Source organism: Charadrius vociferus, unplaced genomic scaffold, assembly GCF_000708025.1.
Source record: "Charadrius vociferus isolate BGI_N301 unplaced genomic scaffold, ASM70802v2 scaffold68, whole genome shotgun sequence".
NCBI classification, from domain to species: Eukaryota; Metazoa; Chordata; class Aves; order Charadriiformes; family Charadriidae; genus Charadrius; species Charadrius vociferus.
This window is the reverse complement of record NW_009649946.1, coordinates 2,225,732-2,251,557: the sequence shown is the minus strand read 5'-3', so window position 1 is coordinate 2,251,557 and position 25,826 is coordinate 2,225,732. Positions and strand designations below refer to the sequence as shown.

Below are 25,826 nucleotides of genomic sequence, written 5' to 3'. Positions count from 1 at the left end.
TGCCTGTACGTGAAGGGATGTCCCTAGATTATCATTACTTGACGGCGTACATAGCTTAGAGATGCACTGACTCTTAGTTTTCAAGTGAGACATATGGACAGAAAGTTCATTGGCTGAAATTTAATTTATATTTCCATATTTAAATCTCAACCAAACTTGCTATTCTGAGAGCTTCATAAAGGGAAGCAGGATTATGGTTTTATTTTCTGTTTCAGAAAATATAAAGCTAGTCTGTTATTGAGAAGGAACTTTTTTCCTCTCCTTGGAAGATGCTCTGAATATACTTTTCCCTTTTCCCCTTTCCCTTCTATACTTCATGGTTATAAGAATTAAAACAGCCCAAGAAGGAAAAATTCATACCTTAAATAAAACCCACTCCTTAAGCATTCAGTGTTACATAAAGTAAGCAGTAACATCCTCCTCTTTGATGTTCAGAGCTAGACAAACAGAAGTGGATAAGCTCTACTTATTTGCATGTATCCTCAGCTGCCTGCACTTCTCTTTCCTACCACATTAATACCTGGAAATGGGAACTGTTTTTATTTCAGGGTAGCAGGTGCTTCCTCCACTGTTACAGGCTCCACCAGTCTGTCTCTTTTGTCTGGTAACACCAGGGATTACTTCAGTGAGAACGAATTTGTCCAAGATCATGCAAACAATTTTCATGACTTTGTGCTCATTGCTCCAGGTTATGCTTGCTGCTTCTGTCTGACGTGTAATTTAAAGATAAGTAGCAAACCCCACCTCTCAAACCAAATCCAGTACTGGGTAGAAGGGGCAAGAGTTTAGCAGATGAGCGCTATTTCCAATGAGCATTTTACTCATATCTGGAGCAAGCATTACCTGCCCAAGCCACCTGCGCTCCCCTCTTTGCATGCTGTACCAAGGCCCCTGCAAGTGGTCAAAATGAGGATGGGGGAGCTGAGTTATTTGCACTTTCCTCTGTGCCTTAGGTGCACATCCCCTGTCATTGCCAAGGGGTGGGCAGAAGAAGAGGCTGTTCCGCAGCGCCAGACAAGTACCTGTGGGGGCAGAGCCCAGCCATGTGCTGAGCGGTACTGAACTGGGGTGCTCAGTCGTCTTCCCTGAGGCAACTGAGCTCTGGTGCTGGTTTTGAAGTTCTTTGATAACACCATCAGGGGAAAGGTGTTATCAGAGGTGTTATCTGAGGTGTTTGGTGCTGGTTTTGAAGTTCTTTGATAATACCATCAGGGGAAAGGGATTCACTCAGAAAAGAATCCTTATAAATAGGTGAGAAATCCAGTTATTTTGGAAATGAGCGCAGAAATTCATGGTGGTACATGTTCACTGATCCCCAAACGAGACTAAGCAAAGACACGCGTCTTTGGTTGGTCATCTGTTTAGAAGTAAATATCTTTAATGTTCAGGCCTCATCATCCCTGGCACTGCAGCAGCTGTTCAGACCCTGTCTGTCTCTCCCCATGGTGCTGGAGGAATCCCTCCATAGCCAGGATCTAGCAGGCTGAATAAGCAGCCAAAACTAATTCAGATCATGCTTGAGCAAATTAATCCAATTATCTGACTGCCAGGATGTAAGAACTATTAGGGAGACTCTCTCAGTGGAGCAGACTGGGCCACTGAATACTAGAAAAAGATCTCTGAAGTGCAGGAGAGAGGCACTTGCCCACTCACCATACCTGGAAGATGACAGAGGAGTCAGACTGAGCCAGAGCCTTATGCTGTTGAAATGTTGTATCAGAGTGCCATCACTTCTTAAAACCTTTCCTCGTGCATATCAGACCCACGTTGCCCAAATCGCCAAAATACAAGAGGTTGAAAGAGCAGGGGAATTCCTATTTCCAGGTGTATCTGGAATAAGAAAAAATAAGTTTTCCCTTCTGCCATGACAGAATTAATACTAAACCAGAAAGGAGAAGGGATTTAACCTTGCACATTTATTAAATATCATGGCAATGGATGTACAGAATCCATGTACAGTACAGTACAATAACTAACTCTGACAGTGCCGTGTGGTATGTGAGCTGGTGCAAGCAGGTAGATACCTCTAGGCAGGCTACTTTGGAGGTTAAAATCAGGCATGGCCCAGCGATATGAACGTAATAGGGTAAGAAAAGGACAGTGGATTTGCCTTTCTAGAGAATATGATTAACAGGTTCTTTGGTGGTAGGACTACATAAAAATCTGAGCCTATATAGCTTCTGCCCTCAGAGCATTTAAGTCAGGCAGTATTTGGTGCTGGAAGATGGGCAGGGCAGGTCACCAGCTCACGTGCCAAGCTGTAATCCTGATTAGAGGTTCCAGTTATCTTTTTGAGTAGCCACCATGAAGGTGGTGATTAGAGCAGCTTTGGAAGGATACTAGGTTCAGAATGGTTACGGGGCTGTGACTCCAGAGAATGAGGTGTCTTCTGCGGTGACATAGCCTTTTCTTTAGTGTCATTGTGCTTCCCGTATGCATGTGGGGAGGAGGGTGCCATGGCACCCTGACAGGTCCACAGCCTGTAACTGCCACAGTGGTGGCCACCACAGCAGCGAGCAGGGCACAGGGCAGGGGGCTTCAGCAGAGCACTTCGCTGCAGAGCTGTGCCTTTACCTGTTCAGAGGTTGAAAAGATGGGGACAGGAGGGGGTACTGCTGTTGTGCAGTGCAGCGCAAGCGCAGAGAGGCACTTTGTTAGGCTATCTAACCAAGCTTAATAGGAAATGTCCCACGTAGAGCATTCAGCAATGCTCACCTGCCCGACAAAAATTCCTGCCTGGGAGCATCACTGATCTACAGCATGAGAAATGCTCTGCCTTCATATAGGTTAAGCATTACGTGGGCGTATGATGTGTGACTTTTCACTTGTGAGATAAGATTAAGATTCTGAGATTCCCTTTGTTTTGATTTTTATCTACAAAGTACCTTAGGTTAAATGAGCTAGTAAAACCTATGTCACTATTGACCTCCGTAAGTCATCAAAAGAGCAAGAAATCAAAATGTCCCTCCACTCCTATTTAAGGTTTTCAGATCAGCTGGTTTGGATGCATTTCTGTGCATCAGTTTTTGAAGGACAGCAACAGAATATGTGGCTTCATTATGGTATGTTCATTACTTGGGTGCTGAGAGTATTCAGCTTCTCAGCAGATCCACAACACATGCAGGCGATGACAGAATCCCACTGAGATCTCAGGCTTTACCACCTAAAATAGTTTCATAACATTCCTTGTAGATGTTTTCAGCATATTTGCATTGTGCAGTGCAGAAAAAAAAAAAAAGAAGAAACTTTCAATGCTTTCATTATGAAATTAGTGAAATTGTGATTGACTGAAAAATGAATCTGTAAGATCAAGAGCTGATAATGTGGGGATCTGAATACTCCTCAGTGTCTGAACATTCTGCTAAATGTTTTTGCTATGAAATCCTCAGCATCAGTTTTGATTAGTTTGAACCCATCTCACCTCTGTAACTACTTTTTCTCTTACTCTCTATTAATCTCAACCATAAAAAATATTTTTCTCACTGCTATCACACAATAATTTATCTCTACACATAAAAATAGTTTTTTACTGGTTTTAATCAGCCTTTATTCTTTATTATTGATTGCTTGGATGGTTTATTGGAAGCTTAAAATATTTTATATAAATCACTTTCAGAGAGTGCTATTCAGTGATATCTCATAAACACTGCTAGCGTCAGCACAATACAAAAAGTTAATCTGCATAAGGTTAACCCAATGAGTACATTCTGTTTAATCTTAAATGAGACAGAGTCATTAATTTTGTATAGTTTTCATTTTCACATTAGCATTCTCTTCTGCAAAGCCTAACCACCTTCCCGTTCTTTGTAATAATGTAGTCCTTTTAGTTAGGGCAGTTCTCTACAGAGCAAGACACGGTGCCCTCCTGAAGAGCTTAGTCTTTGCACAGACGAAAAAGCAGAGAAAGAGGACACTAGAGAGTGGTGGGATTTGCCAAAGGTGACACCACAAGCCATCAGCAATGTGAGAAGTTGAATCCAAATCACCTGAACCTCATTCCACTACTGTATCCAGTGACCATGCTGCCTCTTATTGTCGCTGTTCTTATTGTTCTTTCTTTATAGTTCGGGATCGAGTACGATCAAAAATGGAGAGAGATATTTTGGCAGAAGTGAATCATCCTTTCATAGTGAAGCTTCATTATGGTAACTATAATACAATATAATTCATGTTTGTTCTTAAATTTGTTGGGGAATTGTAACTAGATGTCTTATAATTTCATACAGATACCCCCTGCCTACTTATGACTCTGTCTCTAACAAATTCTTAGAGGCTACCTGTGTGAAATTCTTCATTTATACAAGGAGAATTTCAGTATAAGTAGGTTTTAGCCATTCCTCCATCAAAATACATTTGTCATAAAGTCTTAACGTGATAGATTGTGCTGGTGGGGTAGCTGGTGAGTATACATCTGCCAACCCCCTCACTGCTGTCAGGTATTGTTTAGAAAACCAGAGAATCTAAATTAAAATTAATAACCAGCACAAGTCTAAATTTGTATATGTGTGTATATGAATGTGGTGTCTTGCTGGAGTTGCCTTCCCCTGCCTCACCAGCTCCCGCAGGAGCCCCATTATTACTGTAAAGGGTCTTCTGAGGACATTTTGGATAGTGCAGGCTCTCCCCTCCCACAAACCTGGGAGCTTCTCTCTATGCCTAGCCCTCAGTGACTCCTGGTATCCTGTGCAATGGAAAGCAATATTAATTCATAGGTGCTTAGCATGGAAAAGAATATATCAGTAATGCATCGTTGTCTCTCAGCTGATACTGGTTTTTGCCATAGTCTAAGCTCAGTTGCTTAGTTCTATAGAGAAATTAATTTTTTCTGTTCTCAAAGTGCTGAAATGACAGGAAAGCTAATGGCATGAGTGATACACTGCTAGTTGAGAATGATTCTTCAGAGACTTTATCTTGATTCAAACTTTCAACATCTCCATCTTTTTCTAATGCAGCATTTCAAACAGAGGGAAAGTTGTATCTAATACTAGATTTCCTGCGGGGAGGGGACCTTTTCACAAGACTCTCCAAAGAGGTAAGCTGATAGATTTGAACTTTAGAAATGAAAGACTGTCCTCATTTCCAGAATTCAGACGAAGTTGGTGGGAATGAAAAATTGCCTTGGAAATAGTCCTGCCATATATATGTAATAGAGCTGTATCATCTTGCACCTTTAAGTGTGTTCTTAATAATTGTATTTGAATCACACCATAGGGATGCAACAGATAGCACGCAATCATCACTGTTGTAGAAAACTGCACCACTACTAAGCCATTCTCATAGCAAAATAGCCCCAGACTCATTGCGTGCAAAATATATCTTGGATGTGATGAGAAACAGTCTGAGCAGTCAATCCGCAATACATTGTGCCCTGGAAACGGGCACAGAACCTCTGGAAAAACACAACCGCTGCCAGCAGAAAGAAGAGGTGGCCGTAGGTCACGGGCTGACCCCTGTAGCAAGCATGCAGACAGCAGGGCATCAGCTGGAGAGCCAAGAATCATAGAATGGTTAGAGTTGGAAAGGACCTTAAGATCATCTAGTTCCAACGCCCCTGCCATGGGCAGGGAGACCTTCCTCTAGACCAAGTTCCTCAAAGCCCCATCCAACATGGCCTTGAGCACCTCTGGGGCATCCCCAGGAAAAAGCCATCTCCTGCAGCAGCTGCTGGGAGCTGGTCAACAGCCACGCACTGCTCCAAGGCTTAGAGGTTGACTGTCACAGCCCTCATCGATTCTCCTCCTGCCTGCCTGCCTGGGGACAGCTGCTGCTTCCATCACCTCCCTGGGATCCCATCCCTTCTCTGTCCTCCACAGCTCCTGCCCTGGGGAGATGCTGCTGCTGCTGGAGAAAAAGGCAGCTGGGAAACAGTCCAAACTTGAGTCTCGCTGATGCCCATAGAGAGCGGCAGGTTTTCTACGTTCATTTAGCAGTTTTCTGTGTCTCCAAATGCCTCCCAAAGCCAGCTGGCTGTGTTGCTTGAAGCAGTGGGTCTTCCTGCATTTAGCCTGAGGGAGGGCCCTGCAGGCAGTACAGGAGGTCCCAGCAAGGCAGCCTTGCCACCCTGGAGGCTTGGCCATGCTGTCACCAACATGATGTCCCCAGCCCTTGGTCTCTTTCTGGGTTGTGGGGACAGGGGTGCCAGCATCCACATAACACACAGTGTTTAAAGATAAAATAAGCACTTTTCAAATGCCATCTTGAGGGGAAGTTCTGTTTGCTCTTCTTGGTCCACGGAGTAACTGATGGACTAAAAAAGCTCTGAAAAAAGTCCTTCCATTCAAAAATTCCCTAGCTTTTCTTTTTCCTATCTGATTCCTGGTCTGGTGATATGCTGCAGGCTTATGTGCATCACAGCTTGGGAGCCCAAGTATTTGGTTTCAAGGCTTATTGGCTAATACGAGAAGACATTAGCAACAGGTTAATTACACTGCCAAGTAATGATACTTGTATAAACACTCAGTAAGTGGTAGCAGTTATTTTTAATATGAGGAAAAAGATTAAATAAAAATATCCTTCTGCTGTTTGTCATGAAATCAGGCTTTGTTAGGACATAGCATGCTGTCTTAGCAAGGGCCTCTCCCGTTCCATGGGAGAAGAGAGAAAAAGTGATTCTTGCCTACAGAGGGCAGTTACCCGTTCTGCACAGTTAGGGAACTGGAAAGTGAAAGAGAACAGCTCAGGTTTTGTACCCCTTTAAAAAATTCACATTTTCCCCAAAGCTTTTCCAATGCAACACACAGGCTTCTCTGCTTTATACTATTGAGAATGAGCCCTCTTAACTTGACAGTCCTTTTACATCCTTCTCTTTTCAGTGTTTGCAGCTCATGTTGTCTGCCTATACTTTGCAGCTCTTTAGTGGCAAGGCATCACAAGGGAAGACATTATGGGAAAATTTGTGCTGCTTGCAATTGTTAATTGCAGACTTGGTCCACCAGTATTGAATTCAGCACACTTTCAGTCAGATCCCTTCTACTACAGCGTGTGCGCACCCAAAGCTCATCTCTCTCTTCTCTGAAATGTCTGATTTAGCTGGGTGTATCTATATAGATTAGATTTTCCTTGATTCTATTGATTTCATCTCTGATCTACATTATTTATTTTGAACCTTATAATTAATTTAAATTTATGTTGATAATTGATGAAATTTTTATGTTCAGACCAATTAAATTTTTAGTCAGAGTTTTTGCTTGTGTATCCTTTTTCTTTCTAGTCTTTGGAGTGACATTCTTAATTAAATTATGTGATATCTGTTCTCTGAATCCTCTCTTTTTGCTTTCAGCCCTCTGCAGCTTCTCAGAGCGCTCAAGTATTGTGGCTGCCCCTTTCCAAAAGCAGAGGCTTAATTTTAAAAATAAGCTCAGCAACTTCTACTGTAGATTTTTACATTTATATATGACATGTAAATTTGTACTGAGCTGACTCATTTTACGTCTGTCACTCATAGTCACACTTGTGTATCCAATATATCAGCTTCTCTTTCTGCATTATTATCGCTGTACATATTAAAATTTAATTAAAGTGAACTTCATAACATCTGTGATAGAATGAAAGTTGAACCAAAGGGGTTTCTTGCTGTCTGAGCTCTGTTTTTTTGAGCTTAGTGTTTTTTCAATTACAGAAATGTCTTCCCGCCTAAACCAGAGCTTTCCATGTTAGAAGTATACATATCAGCTATAGAAAAGAAACAAGTGCCCTCAGCTTAGACTTCATCGAGCCCTGGATCTTAGAAAACACATCACTGCTTAGAGCATCTGCACTGAAATTCTTTGAACCCTCGCTGCACAGGGTTTTAAATCCATCTCTGAGTCTCGTCATGCTGTGTATTCTGCTCAGATTTGGACGCATTTCACTTCCCCAAAGAGGTTACCCCATGTTATTTAATGGAAATTTGGTAACCAAATGCCAAGATTTTAGCAAATTAAGAGATATGAAAGCAATAAGGGCTGCGCTGAACGTATTGAGTTTTGCCATTCATTTCCAAAGCTTAAGGAGTTTGAACCTTATTCATATTATTGCGACATGATGTCATCTAAACAGATCAAACAGATGAATGAGAGCAGCATGTTTTAAGGAACAGAAGTACTCGACAGATCAAGTTTTGTTTTATAAGAAGAATCTGGTAAGAATTGTTGATGTGAACTCAGACAAATTATGGAAAATCGAACCTGATATGATGGTCCTTCCAGCATTCCTGAGTTAGGCAATTCCTTCCTCATGTCTGTTTAACACAAGCCAGCCCACCACTGCCCAGTAAATGGATGTGTTCTTCTCTTCCTTCCCTCTAGGTGATGTTTACAGAAGAGGATGTCAAGTTCTACTTAGCTGAGCTGGCCTTGGCATTAGACCACCTCCATGGTCTTGGAATTATTTACAGGGATCTAAAACCAGAAAAGTAAGTTAATGAGACAGAATGAACCGAAACATAAATAAATGAGCTTTTACATCGTTTCTGCTCCTTGTTAAACTAGTAAGTCAAGAGGTGCCAGAGGCTCTGCCCTCCTTCTTGTATGTGCGACTCTATGCGTGAGACCCTCACCATCAGCAGTAGGGTCTTCCTATCATATCATATGATGTGGCTTCTAAGTGCCTGGCCTTCAGTTTAGTGAATGATCTCAGCACAGGATTCAGATCTCTGTGCCTTTGAATTCAGTAGCACTGTTGTCCATTTGCAGCATTTAGTCTGCCCTTCCCCTAGGTGGGGTATAAACTGCTTAAAGCAACTCCACCTCCAGCTCATACGAAATATGTCATGGCACCATTCAGTCTTATTGCAGCCATTTCTTAAAGTAAATGAGCATTTCTGAAAACTAGTGTGCATATTAGCTGACGAGACACATGATAATCAGGATTTTAAAAACACTTTTATTAACAATCCAAAATATTTTCCCACTAATTATTCCTGCTTATATTTGCAGCTATTTCCTATTCCTAATATTTTGAAGGTTTTTCCTTTCTCTTTCTTCTTTGCAGTATGTTAATAGACTAAATTACACCCTCGGTGTTATCACTGGGAGTGACGGGATATTGGTTTTATTCCATGCCACTTGCCTGGTGCTTTGCCTGCATCTTCTGTGACGGCTCCAATAAACCAGGCTGCAGCATTTCAAAGTTACCAGCCTTTTTAATGTAATCGTCTCTGTCATTTGTAAAGATGACCGCTGAGAGCAGTCGCTTTGGCTGTTGTTTACACTTCCAAGTATAACAGCAGAGCAGCCTTTTCCTTTTGTGACATAAAGTTCAAAAATATGCAGCTTATTCTTTAAAATGAGGCGCTCTTGCTTTCATACTCGTGGATAAAATAAAAGAGCAAGAGTAATGGAAGGTGGATTTTGTAGGTGAGAAGTTGAAGGGGAGGGAGACTATTTACCTACAATACACTACTGTGTGATTTGTACTTTAAATTCAATTTTATGTTTTGTTTACAACAGTAATGGTAGTAGTAGTACATGACTTCATACAGATGTATGTAATCAGAGCTCTCAGTACTTCGAGCTAGAGACACTTTCGCAGATGACCAAAATTTCCAGTCTCTCCGGTTTACGCAACCAAAACTGAAACACATAGTCTATCAAATACAGGAAGTCATCCTCCAAATTAAACTGCTGGAGGGATAAGGTACCAGTTTGTTACACAATGTGAAATGCAGATAGGCAACGGTCACACCATTGCTGCCACTGTCATGCCAGCAACACGCCAGCAGTTGCATCGTCTGCCAGCAGCTCTTCAGTTTCAACTTTGTTCTGATTTGCTATTTTATTCATTCAGCATCAACAAACATGTACATAATAGAATAACCCCATTTATAGGTTTTCAGATTTGAACTTTGTTTCTAGAGAGTATGAATCACTCACTACTTTTCTTTCTGGTGTAACATGAAGCTGTTTTTCAAGCTAACACATGATATATGAAGCTGCTATTAGAAGGTATCCAAATATGAGCCTGTATATTCAAATATAAGTCATGGTGCTGTTACGTTTATAGGCACATGCTGTAATTTTTTGCTTTAGGGGAAGTTAGAAACTGAGAGGAAAATGAAGTGCATGTCAAAACTATTCACTGTATTTGAGATACTGCGAGCCTGATTTTTCAGAGTTCTCAGCATTATGTGTCACTTTGTGTTTCAAAGCACAGCTCTCACTGACTTCAGTTGCAAGTGAGAGCACTTAAAATTTCTGCAGTCCAAACTGCAGTGTCTCAAATCAGGGATCAGTGAATTGAGAAGTCAGAGCTCACCTAAGAAAGGAAGGTGTCACTGATTTGCCGTTGTCAGACAGAGACATGTTGAAAAGGCAAAGACGGAGCCCAGTTCTCTGTGCATTTTCATCTGAGCTGAGACCAGCCAGCCATCCCCGTCACTGTACCGCTCTGCTAAAATCCCCGAGTATGTTATCTGTTCTGCCAACTGAGGTAAGAACTCACTGGAAGAAAACAAAAAGTATCATCATGTAATTATACAGTGAGATGTTTGTGTAAAGTTAAGGTGGCAGCCCTCATTCTGATATATCCTAACTTTTGAATGTATGGTTTATTGTCTTTGATGTGTGGTTAAATAGATACCAGTGGTACAGTTGAATCTGGATACAACTGTCACAATATAAAATTACTTTACATGAATATAACTATTGTTGTACAGAAAAGGGAATGACCCAGACTGGTGTAACTGAAGTTCATACCTGGGGATAAATCAAGGCATCTGTTTGATTGAAAACTGTATCCTTTAAAAATAACTTTGTAAGTGCAAAGCCCACCTGTAGCCATGCCTTGGACAGCAGAGCATGACAGCCTATGATTTCACAGGAACTTTAGGTTTAGAGTAAAAAAGCAGGTACAGCAGGAAAAAAAAAATCATTCTGAAGGAGAAAAAAAGTGCTATATTTTTAAGTTATGTCTGGGAAAGGATAGCTCTCTAAATAAGATGATAAAAGAAATTTAGGACCATCCTCCCCTTGCCTCTGAGAAGGTCAAATATATCAAGGTCATTCCAGATGTGTTGCTAACCTACTCTTAAAACAGATGGTGGAAACTCCATGCAGTGCTCCCCCAGTTGTACATCTAGAAAGTTGCTCTTAATAGCTAATTTGAAATCTCTTTGCTGCAGTTGCAGGCCATTGCTCTTTGGCCTGTCCTCAACACCCCAGTCGGCTCATTCTGCTCTCAGCATCAGCCTCAGAGAATTGTGAACACCTCTGTGTCCTTGGACCTCTCTTCTGTACCCTAAACACTGCAGCTACCAAACTCTTCTTCACCAGTCAGTTTTCTGGGTGTTCAACCATCCTTGTTCCTCCACTTTGGTTTCTCTTGATCCATATCCCTTTTGAAGTGCAATGTGCAGAATTACACACACGACTTCAGGAGAAGCACTGCCAGTCTGATTAAAGCACAAGGTTTACCATATCAGATTTGCAGAACCAGAGACAGATGAATTTGTTTGTAATTTCCCAATTCTCTCTCCCCTTTTGTTAAAAGATAGACACTGCATTTGACCTTCTTTCATTGTTCAGTGCTTTTGCTGTCCTCCAGAAGCTCCCAAAAGTAACTGCTAATAGGTTTGAGATTGCTTCAGTCAGCTCTGTAAGGATCCTAAAATGAAGTTCATCGGAACTGTTGATGTCAAAGAAGACTAGTTAGAAAATAGCACTGTTCATACCACTTGAAAGAACCCTCAGTACATTAAAATTTAAGGTTCACATTTTTTTTAAGATTCCCTGAGCAAAAATCCATATTAACAATTCAAAGCTATGAATAAATTTTAATTGCAAGCAGAATATATACTTTGGGAGTTGTTATAAAGTTAGCTGTACTTACTTCAAAAAGGAAGCAATTGAGTTTTCTGGTTAAAGTCTTGTTTAGAACAAGCAGATGCTTCTTCCCTTAAATTGTTGCAGACAAATTCTTCTCTTTGAGCTGTCTTGGTGGTTTTGGTGGCATCCCTTGTGGAACAAGGTACTGTTCAGTCACACTGAAACCGGTGGAGTTACTTACATGGTGAGGCATGTTTCTGTTCAAGAACTGCAGGATCAATCTATTAAATAAGGCTACACCAAGATAGAAAAATGAGAACTTACTATGAAGCAGTATATGATGCATATGTTATTTCTTATGCTGTGGTTTAAGGGTATGAGTGACTTAGAAGTAGCTCTGCCTTCTGAGAACGCACAGATTTTTTTTATTTATTTTTGCCTTTTCTATCTCCAGGTACCCAGATGCACCTTGATACAGTTCTGTTGTAGGGGCTTTGATTAACACGGGGTGGTTTACATTGTAATGCCCTCAGCTGTCTGTACAAGGGACAGCTCGTATTATCTGCTTATATAACAACTCCCAAATTGTTGAACTATATTAAAAAAACCAAACCACTACTGCTTAATGCAACATGTTGTAAACCATGGCAATTCATTCATGAATGTAGCTGCCCTGTGTAGAGAGGGAAGATCTGAGAATCGGTAAAGGACAAAGACTTTTGGTGGAAAATCACCATCGTCTTCCATCGAAGTAAGCAGTCAATGAAGCTACAGCAGAGATAGGCGCGGCGTAAGACTGTTAGCATGGTGAGATAGTTTGGGGTCATGCAGACACTGAAATATCACAAAAGGTGGACATTTTGTGCAAATCTTCACCTCTTTGGCAGATATTTGAATACTTCATTTCTGTCTGGTACTTTCATAACAAAGCCTGCAATCAAATTAAACACTGTTTATGAAGTTTCAGGTTTTCTTTGCAACCTGAAATTTTGGCTACAATTTCTGAAAAACATGAAGTGTGGCTTGAAATTTTCTGCACAACTGAGCTGACTTGGAAAGAAACTTAAATCATCAAAAAAAAACCCAACTCACCCAGGGTTCCAGCTTTAATAGATTTGGCAGAACTTCATTATGATTTGGGTACATCGGAGCTCAAAGTGAAGCTTAAAAGACTGACTCCAAATTAAAAATAAAGAGAGAGGGAGAAACAGGACCTTGATCTAAAAGTCACTATAAAATAGTCTCAACAACTAATAACAAAGGTTTTTTATCCCTGTGCTAAAGTTGCAACAAAATAAAACTACTAAGGAGGTTTCAGTCCTAGCTCAATTATGAGCTTCTCCTGTAACTTGCCCTGATGCTAGCTTAGTTTCCCAGCCTCTAACATGGAGATTTTCAGCCTTTATTTTCTCAAGGCATACTTTGAAACTGACGTCAGTGAAAGCAGTTTGAACGTTTGTGGGACAAGCCCCAGGCTAGAATGTTGTTATTGTTTTGAAATAAAGAACAGGTTGACAATGATAGTATCCTGTAAACACACTCAAACCTTAAACTGAACAAATAAAACAGAGAGATCTTGTAATGAAAGGTTATCACTCAATGGGACTATAGCCTCGTTTAATGTTGAAAAGTAGTCTACTTCTTACGTATTTTATAATTTCAAAACATTGATCTAGAAGAAAGATTTTTCTCAATCCTGAATGCCATTAACAACTTCTGGTTCTTTTTTCCATTCCGCAAAATAGTAGCTTATTTCAGATTAGCTGATCCTGCAAACCATAGCTAAAGTAATTGTGATTGTCACAATAGATTTTCTACTGTTGACAGTGTGGGATAAAAAGGAACTGTAAAGTGATAAAGATAAGAGAAGACAGAAAGTATGATCAGAGAATAAGTTTGCTTCCACAGTCAGTCAAAGGAAAACCATGTCTGCTGTTGTAATCCAGATGCTTAGAAGCAGGTACATTGTTCTTTGCTTCCTAACGTCACTCAAAGCTAATTCAATGCAACAAGTGCCTTTTTCTCACTGTTAGCATATTATTTTCTTTTTACATTGAATGTAATTTTCAGTGCATAACCTTAGTGTTGTATGTGTTGACAGATGGCAAATGTGGGAACACCCAGCTGTCCAAAGGGTGCTGCCAGGGGCCACTGGGGAAGCTGCAGGCAGCTGAGGGCACCATGTAAGGGTGATTAGGGAACACAAGAAAGAGGAGGGAACTGTAGATCAAGAGTTCGGGGGTATAGGATGCACATCTATAGGAAACCAGGATCTGTTCATTTTTCTGCTCATACAGACATTCAATGTGAGAAAGTGTCTTGTATGCTTCAGGCTCACTTAGCCTAAGACATATTATGAGTCTGATAGCTGTGTTGGTATTACCCCATCCCTTTAATGAGGGTAAGATATTAACCCTCTAATGAGGGCAAAGGTATGAAAACCATAAATCATATACATAGAAAACCAGCATGAATTTTCCATATGAAATCAATGAAATATAAAGTCAGTGTTTCTGGGGGAAATCCCACACCTTTTGAATTGCATTGTTATTCAGATGGTCTTCCTGGGTGTGGGGCAAAATTTTGGGTGATTCCTATGAACTGTACTCCCCCTTGCTGTTTTTCCAGAACCAGGTCCGTGGACTTCATGCGTTCATGCTCACTTCCACACTGGCAGGTGTTTTATTCTGTTCTCTTCTGAAGCACAAGCCTCTTGTTTAGGGATTGTAGTCAAAAAAATACATTTAAACATTCTTGTTATAGGCTAGTACTTAAATATTGTGCTTCTTAAAGAAATCTAGGGAGAAATAATAGAGGTAAAGAAGCTTTTATCGAGAAGAAAAACTTTAATTATTGACATCGTATTGACACAGCTGCTGGCCTTTACTTGATGAATTACACAATAACAGTCTGTTCTAAATACACAAACAAATGACAGAAGATCATCTTTTTTCAATTACGTTTCAGTACCGAGACAACCTTTCACAAAAGTATATCCCAATGTGATAGTTTCACTTCTGTCTTATTTTCTTTCTGAATAAAGGATTAAGTGACTTTCTGAGAGAAGGGGAATATAAAAATAGCCAACACCTCACTAGACTATTGTGAAAAGAGAAATACGCTAAATCTAACTAGGATTGAAGAAACACCACCGTCATTGTGGTGTCGGTATTTATAGGCAGAAAAGTTACCAAAATCATTATTTTTCGGTTTCAATGTTCCTTCTTGTTTCCACAAAAACCAGCAATGCTTTTTGTGAACTACAGTCATTTTTCTCACAGAAATGTTGGGAGTGCCTTTGTGAGACTAAAATATGTTGGCAGGTGGCAAACATGAGAACACTTGAACTTGGCTTCCAGGCTGAATTTTCATTTATGCTTCCAGACCGAATAAATTAGCAGGGACCAAGATCCATGCCGTTAGGCTGTGACTACTCATTGTGCTCTATGATCACTTTTATTACTTCAGCATGAACGTATCTACCTTTGGAGTTAATTTTAGGTCTAGCGAGCCCGAGCCCTGATTATATGCGTGCTTGCCTTTATTATTATGAGAAGAGCAGAAAACCTGTAGCTCCTTCTCCTGCAGGAAGCAGATACTTTGCAGTTGTTGGCTTTGAACACCCTGTTCTTTCTGAGCTCAGTTTGCGTGCCCACCCTGAGCAGGCTGTGGAGTAAGGAGGAGGCTCCCCGTGCGAGTGCCGCAGGCCATGCATGCTTCAGACGTGAGATTAGACAGACCTTTGAGGATCGTTTTTCTTTCTGGAGGCATATAATCCACTGAGGGTTTGTTTACACATGCATTTGATTCTTGTGTATCTCCTTACCTGTCTTAAACGTGTTTTAGTCATGTTTGTTAACTGCAGTCTATGCCTGCCTAATAATATTTGCTTTTTGCTTCACAGCATTCTTCTTGATGAAGAGGGCCACATTAAGATAACAGGTATGTGAGGAATGGAAAACTTCATGTCGACAATCTGATTATTCTTTTCTGCAGTATGTCCCGTGCATCTTGGTCTTTGCTTGCAAGGAGTTTTCTTACAAAAACTCAGAAGCCAGAAAAATTTGAGTATTGGGGTTCTCTTCTCTGGCAATTTGTCCAGCAACAGTGCTGCACAGCACATGGGGAACATAGTGTTTTCTTGGTAAAACTGTAGTCCTGACTGACATGAAGTGTGCGGGCTTGGCTGCCTACCACTGTGGATGGAAGGATGCTTCCAGTATGACTGCTTAATCCAGATTAAATTCTCTGAATTATAACTGTGCAGAGGGCACCTGGAAAGACATCCCTTTGCCACCGTGGAGGTGCTGCCTGGCCACCCTTTTCACTGGTGTCCATCTGGGATTATTATTCCTAATGCTTTGGTTATCTGAGCAAGAATCCTTGCCAGCATCACCTTCATCAAACCTGAACTGTGTGTTTCTGCTTATTTAAACTCTCTATTCTGCTTTGGGCCAGAACCTCATTCTGAACAGAGAAAATGATACTCTTATTTCAGGACGTGCTAACAAACGCCAGCCAGGCCCTCCACGTAGGCAGGGCTTCAGCACACACGTGCCTGTGGCCTTTCTGCATGCGGACAGAAGGGTGCATCATCCTCTGGTTGATATGTTTGGTTTGAACAGTTTAAGTGAGCAAAAGTGTAAATAATCATTTTTATAGACCTGACAAGTCTTTTTTGTTTCAATTTATTTAGATTTTGGTCTCAGTAAAGAAGCCATTGACCATGACAAGAGAGCGTATTCATTCTGTGGGACAATAGAGTATATGGCCCCAGAGGTGGTCAACCGACGAGGACACACACAGAGTGCAGACTGGTGGTCTTTCGGCGTACTCATGGTAATGGAAAAGTTGTGTTTGTTTGTTGGAGGGGTGGCTGTAGGAGTCATCAGATCCCTCAAATAAAAAGTACGGCTTCCAGCAATTAAGGGTAGATAGAAAAGTAGATGGGTAATGATTGCTTGATTGTTTTCATAGCATCAGAGATAGCGAACCAGCTGCTGCTTGCAGTATACGGGGCCCAGATTGCAGTATTTGGCCCCAGATTCTCTCTCTTCCTTCTCTCAGTCCTTTGCTGTCTCGCTTGGTTGCCATGAACCATGAATATTTCTACTGCTCAGAAACAAGGCAGGGCAAGCTCAGAAGAACACAAGCATTTCAGAAGAAACATCTGTCTGGTTACTTACATGCTTCCTGTTAGGAAAAAATTCCCCAAGCAGCAATTTTCAGAAGTTAGGGACATCCTCTGAGGGAAACTCAGAGATTTATCCTTTTTTTTCTGCAAAATACAGATTTAAAAGGGCATATTTTAGAGGTCACTCTAAATGTTTCACAGGTCCTCAGTGGTTCTTTTGCCATTCATCTGTCTTCTTCACATCAGCATTGCTGAATCTTGTTCCACTGATGAGATTAAGGTAGTTTTTGGACTGCCGGAGGATTTCCTGTAGTCTTATCAGCTGGTGGGAGACTGTCACTCAAACACCTCTCTTTTCTCCTGGTGGGGAAAGAAAACAAATACATACGAGCACCATGTCATCCTCCTTTCTTCTGTACTATTTTACTTTGTCTTGTTTATGACTAGTTTGAGATGTTTGCCTTAAGTGCATGCTGAAGCTGGTTTTAAAATTATGCATGTGAAACAGTTTTAAAATGATGCTATGAAACAGTTTTAAAATGACTGGTAGTCACTGGGGAGGAAATCACCAGAAACAGACACAAATGTATCAATTGGCACAGAGGAATAGCTAGGAATTCATCTTTTTCTTACATGTCTTTGCATTGCATTAGCTATACAAAAGTTGCAATTTTTCCCCATTGTTGCTTAATTTTAAGAGTCTTGCAAACTATTCTGGAGGTAGTTTAAATGGAATCAATATGACAAATTGTGCTAATTTATTTTTTATACATGGAAATCAATTAAAAGTTGGTTAAAATGCCACCTGAATTCACCAAAAATCAGTTGTGCTAGATTAATCTGATATTTTACTTGATGAGATAGCCATCTTTATCTAAACAAAGTAAATTAAGTGCCTCCATTATAATGAAGTATTTGATACAGTGTTGCAGGAGAAATTCATTAATCGAAGATGCTTATTAGTCCAATAATGGTCCAAAGATGGTATAGGACCTAAACGATCTATGAATACATCACAGGGAAAAACATCACAGGGAAAAACATCACAGAGAGAAAGGAGCTATTTCAGCTAAAGAGTTATGTTGCCCCAAGAGCCGGAAGGAATAAACTCATTGTGAAGTGTAGTTAGTCTGGAAAGATGAAGAAAGCTCCCAGCTGCTTAAGAAGCGAGGCCCTGGAAAACACTTTCCAATAAGAATTCTGTGAGAGGTATCTGACTACAGTGGAGCTGCTTGGTTTATGAGAAGGACCCAATAACATCCTCCTCAGTGCTGCAGTATTTGACACTGGCATGCAGCGTCAGGAAAGTTTTTCAGAGAGGTATGGAACCCTCCTCACACCAGCCATCTAAAATTAGGTGTTTGGGTGCTAATCTGCTCCTTCCTGCACCCATCCAGCCTCTTGAGTCTGTGGTGACATCGTTGCTGAAGAGGACGGAGAGAAGATCAAGGAGAAGTTGGTTTGTGACATTGTAATTTTTAAAAGCTATATGAACGCCATAGGCTTTTTGATGCAGACACCATGCATTTATTACTCTCACAGGGATATGTTCAGATAACGAAGGTGATGCTGCTCTCTGCTGAATCATGCAGGCTGCAGGTCTACCCAAGTGCTCAGCGCACGGCCATCAACGGGCAGCGCAATGCAGCACAGTGCTGCAGCTGTGGCTCACCTTGCACCTCACCGTGGTTATCACTGCTCCCCTGCAGAAGCGTAAATTAACTTAGCAATGTGCTCTTCTAATGCAGCTCCATTTCCTGTGGTACGGAAGCTATTTTAGGTAGCTATATATTACACTAGATACCACAATCCATAGAGTATGTTTAAATTTGTTTACCCTAAGTAGACAACTAGTGCCACCAAAGGAAGTAAGGATAGGACACAATGTGAAAACTAGTGAAAATTTGGGGGGGGGGGAGGGCCTAAATTGCTGATCTAGGTGGTTGACATCAGTTAATCTAAGTAAATATTGTAATTTATTACCTGAATTTAAAAGGAGTGGAACATCCCTATCTCCTGTGGCCACAAATCCATTTGTGGATGCTTAGCACTTCTGAACCACATATGTTTATTCAGGAAAGTCAATAGGTTATGTCTCATATAATAGATATGTCCCAACCCTGTAATTGTTTTATTATGTATTTAGTTTTGGAGGATATCTGTGCCTTCTCACTATCTCCAGTTAAATGATGGTGTATTTGGTGTATAGATTGTTTTTCTTTCACCTGCTAATGAACTTGGCTCCTTCCCCCCTGTTATTTCTAAGCGCTTTTTTTTTTTCCTCCAGCTGTCTTTTCATCCCTTCCCCAGGGATTCAGTGTATTAGAATGAGAAAAGATAAGAATCCATATAAAAGGAGATGAGTTAAAGAGACAAAAATCTTTTTAACTGTAAGCTAATGCTTTAAGCCTTTGAGTGCTACCAGACATCTTAGAGAAAAATAGCTCTAATCAGTTCAATCTTTTTTGCTCTTTAACAATTAACTGATTGGGGCAGAAAAAGGGTATTTCCATACTCTAAAAATACAGGAGGATTTTCTGCTGCTGTCTTTCGCTCTGCTCATTTCTACTTGTTTTCCTTGTTCTGTCACTTGCATGTTCTATTAGGGAAGCTGGTTTTCTGCCAGCCTGAAAAACTGAAGAGAATTAAATGGTATCCAAATGATGTATTAGCATTTCTAAGTAATTCACAGTATGATGTGAAATATACAAAGAAAATATACCAGTTGGTGGCATATGGATAGATTGAAAGGAAGTGCATGTGACAGTGTAATCGTCATACCTTAAATTTTGATAAATAGGGGGAACTTATTAGGCAGCTAGCGATAAAATGCCCTGTAACCTAGCTGTCAGAAGAGCAACCAAACACTGTCTTCTCTGTTTTTTTCCACGAAGAGGAATTAGTGCTACAGTATGAACAGTTGGGGTATAGTAGCAGCTCCTTGGCAACCTGCATTGACCAGGCACAGGGTAGAATCAAACTGAACGATCCTTGAAGACAACAGTAAATGTGGCATGTTGTGATCAAAGCGCACTTATCTGAAAAAGACTAAATTCTGGTCTTGAGTTATTAATTATGTTATTAATTATTTTATAGATTATTATTCAGTGGGAGTTTTACTATCAGCAATGAAACTTCTTTTACCACCAGCTAGGTCTTGACACAGGCCACAAAACCAAAACTATTATCTGCTCTGTTAGCTGCTCAGTTTGTTTGAATTGTTTGATGGTAGCTTAGTAGGTGTCAACTCCTATACACATCTTGAAATTAACCCTTTCCAAGCATTCCAGAGGACAGTACCTGCCTCTCATTTAGTATGTGATGACAACTGCTGGGACCCGATTAAAATTTTGTGCTTTTGAATTTAAGTGGTTTATCGTGACCAGACAGATTTTGTTTTCTGCCTTCCTGCACCTTACTCATTGCATTGAAAATTTTGGATAGGACTTATTCTACAAAAGCTTTGCATCGAGAGATCTGCATGAACAAGGAATGGACTTAAATTCTTCAAAAGTTCCATATAGGACTAATACCTTTTCAGCTGTGCTGCCAAGAGCCTTGATGCCCACACTGCCTCTCTGAAGCCCAAATAAACAGGTCTGCATGATACAATATGAGCAAGTCTCTTGGAAGGCCTCTCAAAGCAGGGGTTTTGTAGTTCATCATACCAGCTCATTTACAAGGCCACAGACCTCATGGAAGTTGTATGTCTTTCCAGTTCAGGAAAAAACACTGTACACCTTTGAGAGTTATATGAGCAGAGGGGTGTGATGACTCAGTAGGCAGTCTGAAATAAAAAGAAATGTCTTTATATTTGTTAGCAATGTGTAAGTAGTGAGGACTTCAAAAGAAAAGAAAATATCCTTTTGTATCCAAACAAAGTAGTCAGCTCTGAAATAATTTTGTAGTAACTGTACGGTGGCACTGGAAAAATCAGTATGAGACACCAAAGCTATATGATCTTCTTTTATAAAATCCCGTAATAACACTTGTTTTGTTCCCAGTGCAGTAGATGGTCTTCATGAGCAGTATTTTGAAAGTTTATGTTAGCTGCTATGTGAAGGTATTCAAACCCTTTGCGAACACTAATTCATTATGCCTCACACCTGGCAAATAATGAAAAATACTTAGTGCATTTTACAAATGGTAAAACCGAGTGGCAGACCAGGTCCCAGCTACCTGGAAAATGGCTGCAAGCGTTGAGACGGGAACCCAGCCATTCTGACAAATGTCTCTCTCTGCTCTCCAAAAACTGAGTGGTATCAAGTTTCTTTGTGACCCTGAATTTTATCCTAGGCTCACAATACTTTAGCAGGCTTCAGCTGAAGTAATTTGCACAATCTGCTCTCCTCCTTCCATCTGCTAGGAAGATTCATCTGGCAATTACCCCAGGCTGTAGATTTTTTTTTTTCTTGTTCATTATCTTCCTCAGTGACCTACCAGGGTCGCTTTTTGAATCATCTATTCCCTCAGGAAACACGGCCCTCTTTCCCAAGGTCTTCCCACGTGTGTATCTTCTGGGGTCTCCAGTGCCGGTGTTTTGCCTGCTGAAATTCGTGATTGCCCTGAAAACTAGAGAAAGGAAGTGAAAGTACTTCGAGACCTAAGCAGGGGCTGGATTAGGTGACTCCAGAGACCTCTTCCCATCAAGCTTTAATTCTGTGGTTGTCTTTATAGGCAGCTGAACTGGAACAGGGAATATTTGCCTGTCTTGCTGAATATTGATACAGAAAGGAAGTCAAGGTTGGAGGGGGGCACAGCGTTATGAAGTAGTGGCTAACAGAAGGTGGCCCTCCGGAATACCCAGGAAGCGAAGCACTGGGAGGCAAGGAGCAAACAGATGGTTTATACAGATGGGGAAGTGGGGAGAGTGAAAACTGAGTCTCCAGGCCAAACTATAGGGTCTGCTTTAGTAGCCAAAAATACTACAGAGCTTCTTCACGCCTAGGCTCATCTCCTTGTCAGCCTGCTGTGACCCATACAACTCTGTATTTACATGCAAGGGTGTTAGCAGCAAGTGCTCACTTCTGTTTGCATGTTTACGTTTCGCAAGATTTTTGATTTTTTGAAAAAATAAGCAGGAAAACAGGTTGTTGCACAGTAAAGCGGTAGCTTCAACTGATGAGATGAACTGTTTCAATTTTATTTTTTTTTTCAGTCTTGTTACTTCAGTTTTAACCTTCAACAGACTTAATGAGGACTGCAATTGAGAAGCCAGTGCTTTCTTCCAGCTGCTGCTTAGTTGAGTTTATTGAAATAAAAAGCTCTGGTACACTTAACTAATGTAACTGCCTTTCACTTTAAATATTGATGTTAAGTGCATTTCTTCTGAATCTGAATTAATCTCAACATTAGATCTGTGTAATTGGAGACGTGGTAACAAAGTGCTAGCCATTAAAGCAGCGCAGTAAATATTCCCTGCAGCCTCCAGGACTGTTATTTCCCCTGCTCCCTCCTGCAACTTAAATTGTGCATTTGCTGATCTTTCTGTGATACTGTGCTGGGTGGGAACTACCATCGTCTTTTTCCCACATAGTCACTGACCAAGCAGTTGCTTATATCTGTGTCATCCGCATCAGCAGTGTCAAACCCATTTCTGCCAAAATAAATGAGCGGTAGCAGTCATTGTTAGTGCTATTAAATTAGATCTATTATAACAACAAAGTAACATAAGCAAGTGTAAGTGAACATTAGGTACTTACCCTGAACGTAAACTCTTTAGAAATCATGAGGAGGGTTTGGTACAATATGTACCACTTCTGCTGCTGCCCTGGGAAGCAATGTTCTCTGCCCCTCATCCCCAGTATATCTGAACATTTTATCAGGACTAAGGCTCTCATAGGTCAGAATTACTATGAAAATTGTGCTTGAGCTCCAGTGTCATTTAGGCAGTTTTAAGAATGCTCCCCCATCATGTTTCTCCCTAGAAGATGAGCTGCTTTCCTCCAGGTACCTCTTCTCTACTAGACCAAGCAGGAGTTAACACATTTATGTTCTGCAAATCTTGTCTATATTTTTCAGCCATACACACTTAAAAAAGTGTTTTTTCCTTATCTCTATTATGTGTTTTATTGCCTTGAGGCAATTTGTTACTAATGCAGATTAATCCTTCAATTAATTATAGTCAATTAGTTATCTGGCTCCTAAACCTCTCCTCTGCCCTCATCAGAAAACTGGTAATACAGTTTCACAATTACAGTTTTCTTATGTTTTCCTACATTTTTCCTACGGTATGGCTATAATTAATCTGGGAAAAGGGAAGAGTCAGGCTGTGGGGCAGTCTGACACAGGTTTTGGTAATGAAAGGATCCTTTTTTGCACAAATGTGCTTCCTGAGAGCAGTGAAGTTACTTGTGTGATAAGGCACGAAAACTGCATAAGGGTTGCAGAGTCTGTCCTGCCTTAACAGATATTTACTTATAGCAATGCATATTAATTAGTAGGTACTTCTTATAGTAGAAGAGATCTGAAGTCTGAGTCACAGATATAAACAAGTAACCATTCTCCTTACCCTCCATGGACATTGTCCTCCTTTGTGCCCAGGCTGAATTATGTTCTTGGTGTCTTTGTGTTTGGCGATGTATAACCTTCATCATCCCTTAGTCAGAGGAACCAACTGCCACTCATGCTGCTATGAAACACCATGGCAGGAGCTGCATGAAAGACCTGGTTTTGAATCCATATTAGGCAAGCTTCTTTGGCTGGGTTTTGGGGTTTTTTTTGGTTACAAATGTGAAATTCCTGTCAAATTTACTGAAAGCACTGGATCTGTTTCAAAGGAACCATAACTGATTGATGTGTTGCTGTGTGAGTTAGGCAAGTAATTGATGATGATTGCTGAGTTTTGCTTTGAGATTTGGGTTCAGTTAAAAGTGACACTTGCAAAATTCATCACTGAATACAGCCAGGGAAATCAAAGCAGGAGGGAAAAAAACACACTCAAATGCCTTGAGAACACGGGGTCTGTGCATGTTTCTCCTGCAAAGTATAGCAGTAGCGTCTCTGAGTGGTGCAAATTTACAATCAAAAAGGTGATTCGACTCAAGCTAAAAAGATGGGGAGGAGCATGTTGAACACATTTTCCTTGCATCACAGTCCATGCCAAACATCTAAGAACAGCCATGCCCATTCACACTAAGGGTTCCCCCAGCCAAATATCTCATCTCCAGTATTGGCCATAAAATGGGTGCTGGAGGAAACAGCATATATGACACTTCTTCCCAAACGTACCCAAACTTGACCCCAGGTATCAGAGTAAACAGTTTATAACAAGACTCTTGAACAAAACAGTCACGTTGGTCCTTCATGTTCTGCATAAGCCAGACTTGCTGTGTCACTTTTTTCTGAAGTACAGCTTCTTGGACCATTTCTTTTCCTCAAGTTTTCAGTTGTGTTGGGCTTCGAAGGTGGGTGTGGTGTCTATCAGCTAGGCAGACCATATCTATGCTCATTTGATTTACCGTTTTTTTGTTACTCCACAGTTTGAGATGCTGACGGGATCATTACCGTTCCAGGGAAAAGACAGAAAGGAGACGATGGCACTCATTCTCAAGTGAGTACCGAAACTGATTTCATTGCTCTTACTATGAGTTAACTGTACCCTCCAGGCATCCTATAGGTCCTAAGTATACGAAAGGTAGAGGAGGATAATGCGTTTTTCAAAGCTATGTAAGGCATGAATTTGGTAAGACACGCACAGCTGATGCCTGCATGTGGCTCTAAAATTGCCTTCCGAATAAATAGTAGGAAATGAATTACTGAGAGTGCCTTACAAAAGAAATGTATCCTACTTTCTTTAATAAAGAATGTCATTACCCACGTAAAAGTGAGAACAGTCAAATTTCTGCAGGACATCTTATGTTTTGTTGTTGCCAAGTTTCAAATCTTTCCCTTTGCACATTTCCTGTTCATTTAATGTTAAGTGCAGACATAAGTAGTTGAAGCTTATCTTTGCTCAATATATTTTTTCTCTGTAGCAGTGAATTGCCAAGGGAAAAGTTTTATTCTCTTTAATCAATATGGGATGTAGTATAATTATTTTCATGAAGCTTTATTTGTTTGTTTAAATTCCTCTTGATTCCTAAATTTATTCCAGCAAACTAACAAAGTGAAAAAATTTCTATAGGAAAATCACCTTAGGTTGCAAAAGGTGTTATGAGATTCATTAGATCTACTGTACCTCCAGTGAAGCCAGTGGTAAAACCTTCTTTAACTCCAATAGAACAAGATCGGGTCCTCAATCTGTATTGCATTATGCTTAGGTAGCCTTTGGTCACCGAATTGATGTGTCTGCCCATCCTGACTACTACAATTCTACTTTTAAAACCACAGTGGGATGGAGAAAATTTTTGAAAAATCTATTTTCTTTTCAAGTGTTGTGTTCTTTCAGAGCCAAGCTGGGAATGCCACAGTTCTTGAGCATAGAAGCCCAGAGCCTGCTGAGAGCCCTCTTCAAAAGGAACCCCTCCAACAGATTAGGTATGCACGCGCATTTGATTCGGGCGTTTGCTATGTGTGCTCTGCCTTGTCAGGTGGGGATCGTTTCTCTCGGTGCATCTTCCCTCATAGTTATCCTCTTCATTATGCAGCATTTTGCATTCCTTCCCAGAGTGCAGTGAACCTTGAGCGTTACTAGAGAAATCTGCAAAGAGCACAGGGAAACCATTGGAATCTAAAACATGATATTAGCTTGTTGGGGTTTTTTTTCAGTGAAAAGGGAGAGTAAACCACCAGCATTTATGAAGGGTTTAAGATAACTGCTGCATATGATAATATAGGGAACTGAGAAACAGGTATCTTTTTAATTCTGTATAACTTAGCTGCAAATCTGAGGTGGGAAGCAAAAGAGAGTAGAATTTCTCTCTCCCATTCTCGAATACATTTCATGCTGTCTCATTCTGTTTGCTGGGAACGTTTTCACAGTAGACTTTCCTCTTTATTACCCTAAATGT

At 40.6% G+C, this 25,826-nt stretch overlaps 1 protein-coding gene across 1 annotated transcript in view; it reads left to right on the top strand.

The window, feature by feature from the left end:
* The window catches only part of RPS6KA2 (ribosomal protein S6 kinase, 90kDa, polypeptide 2), a 170,354-nt gene that overhangs the window by 97,113 nt on the left and 47,415 nt on the right, over positions 1 to 25,826 (top strand). Inside the window, exons 4-10 of the mRNA XM_009891451.1 lie at positions 4,065 to 4,145; positions 4,953 to 5,032; positions 8,286 to 8,392; positions 15,646 to 15,683; positions 16,438 to 16,580; positions 24,357 to 24,427; positions 25,265 to 25,353. Of these exons, the coding sequence (XP_009889753.1) occupies positions 4,065 to 4,145; positions 4,953 to 5,032; positions 8,286 to 8,392; positions 15,646 to 15,683; positions 16,438 to 16,580; positions 24,357 to 24,427; positions 25,265 to 25,353 (609 nt within the window). The remainder of the gene's footprint in view (positions 1 to 4,064; positions 4,146 to 4,952; positions 5,033 to 8,285; positions 8,393 to 15,645; positions 15,684 to 16,437; positions 16,581 to 24,356; positions 24,428 to 25,264; positions 25,354 to 25,826) is intronic.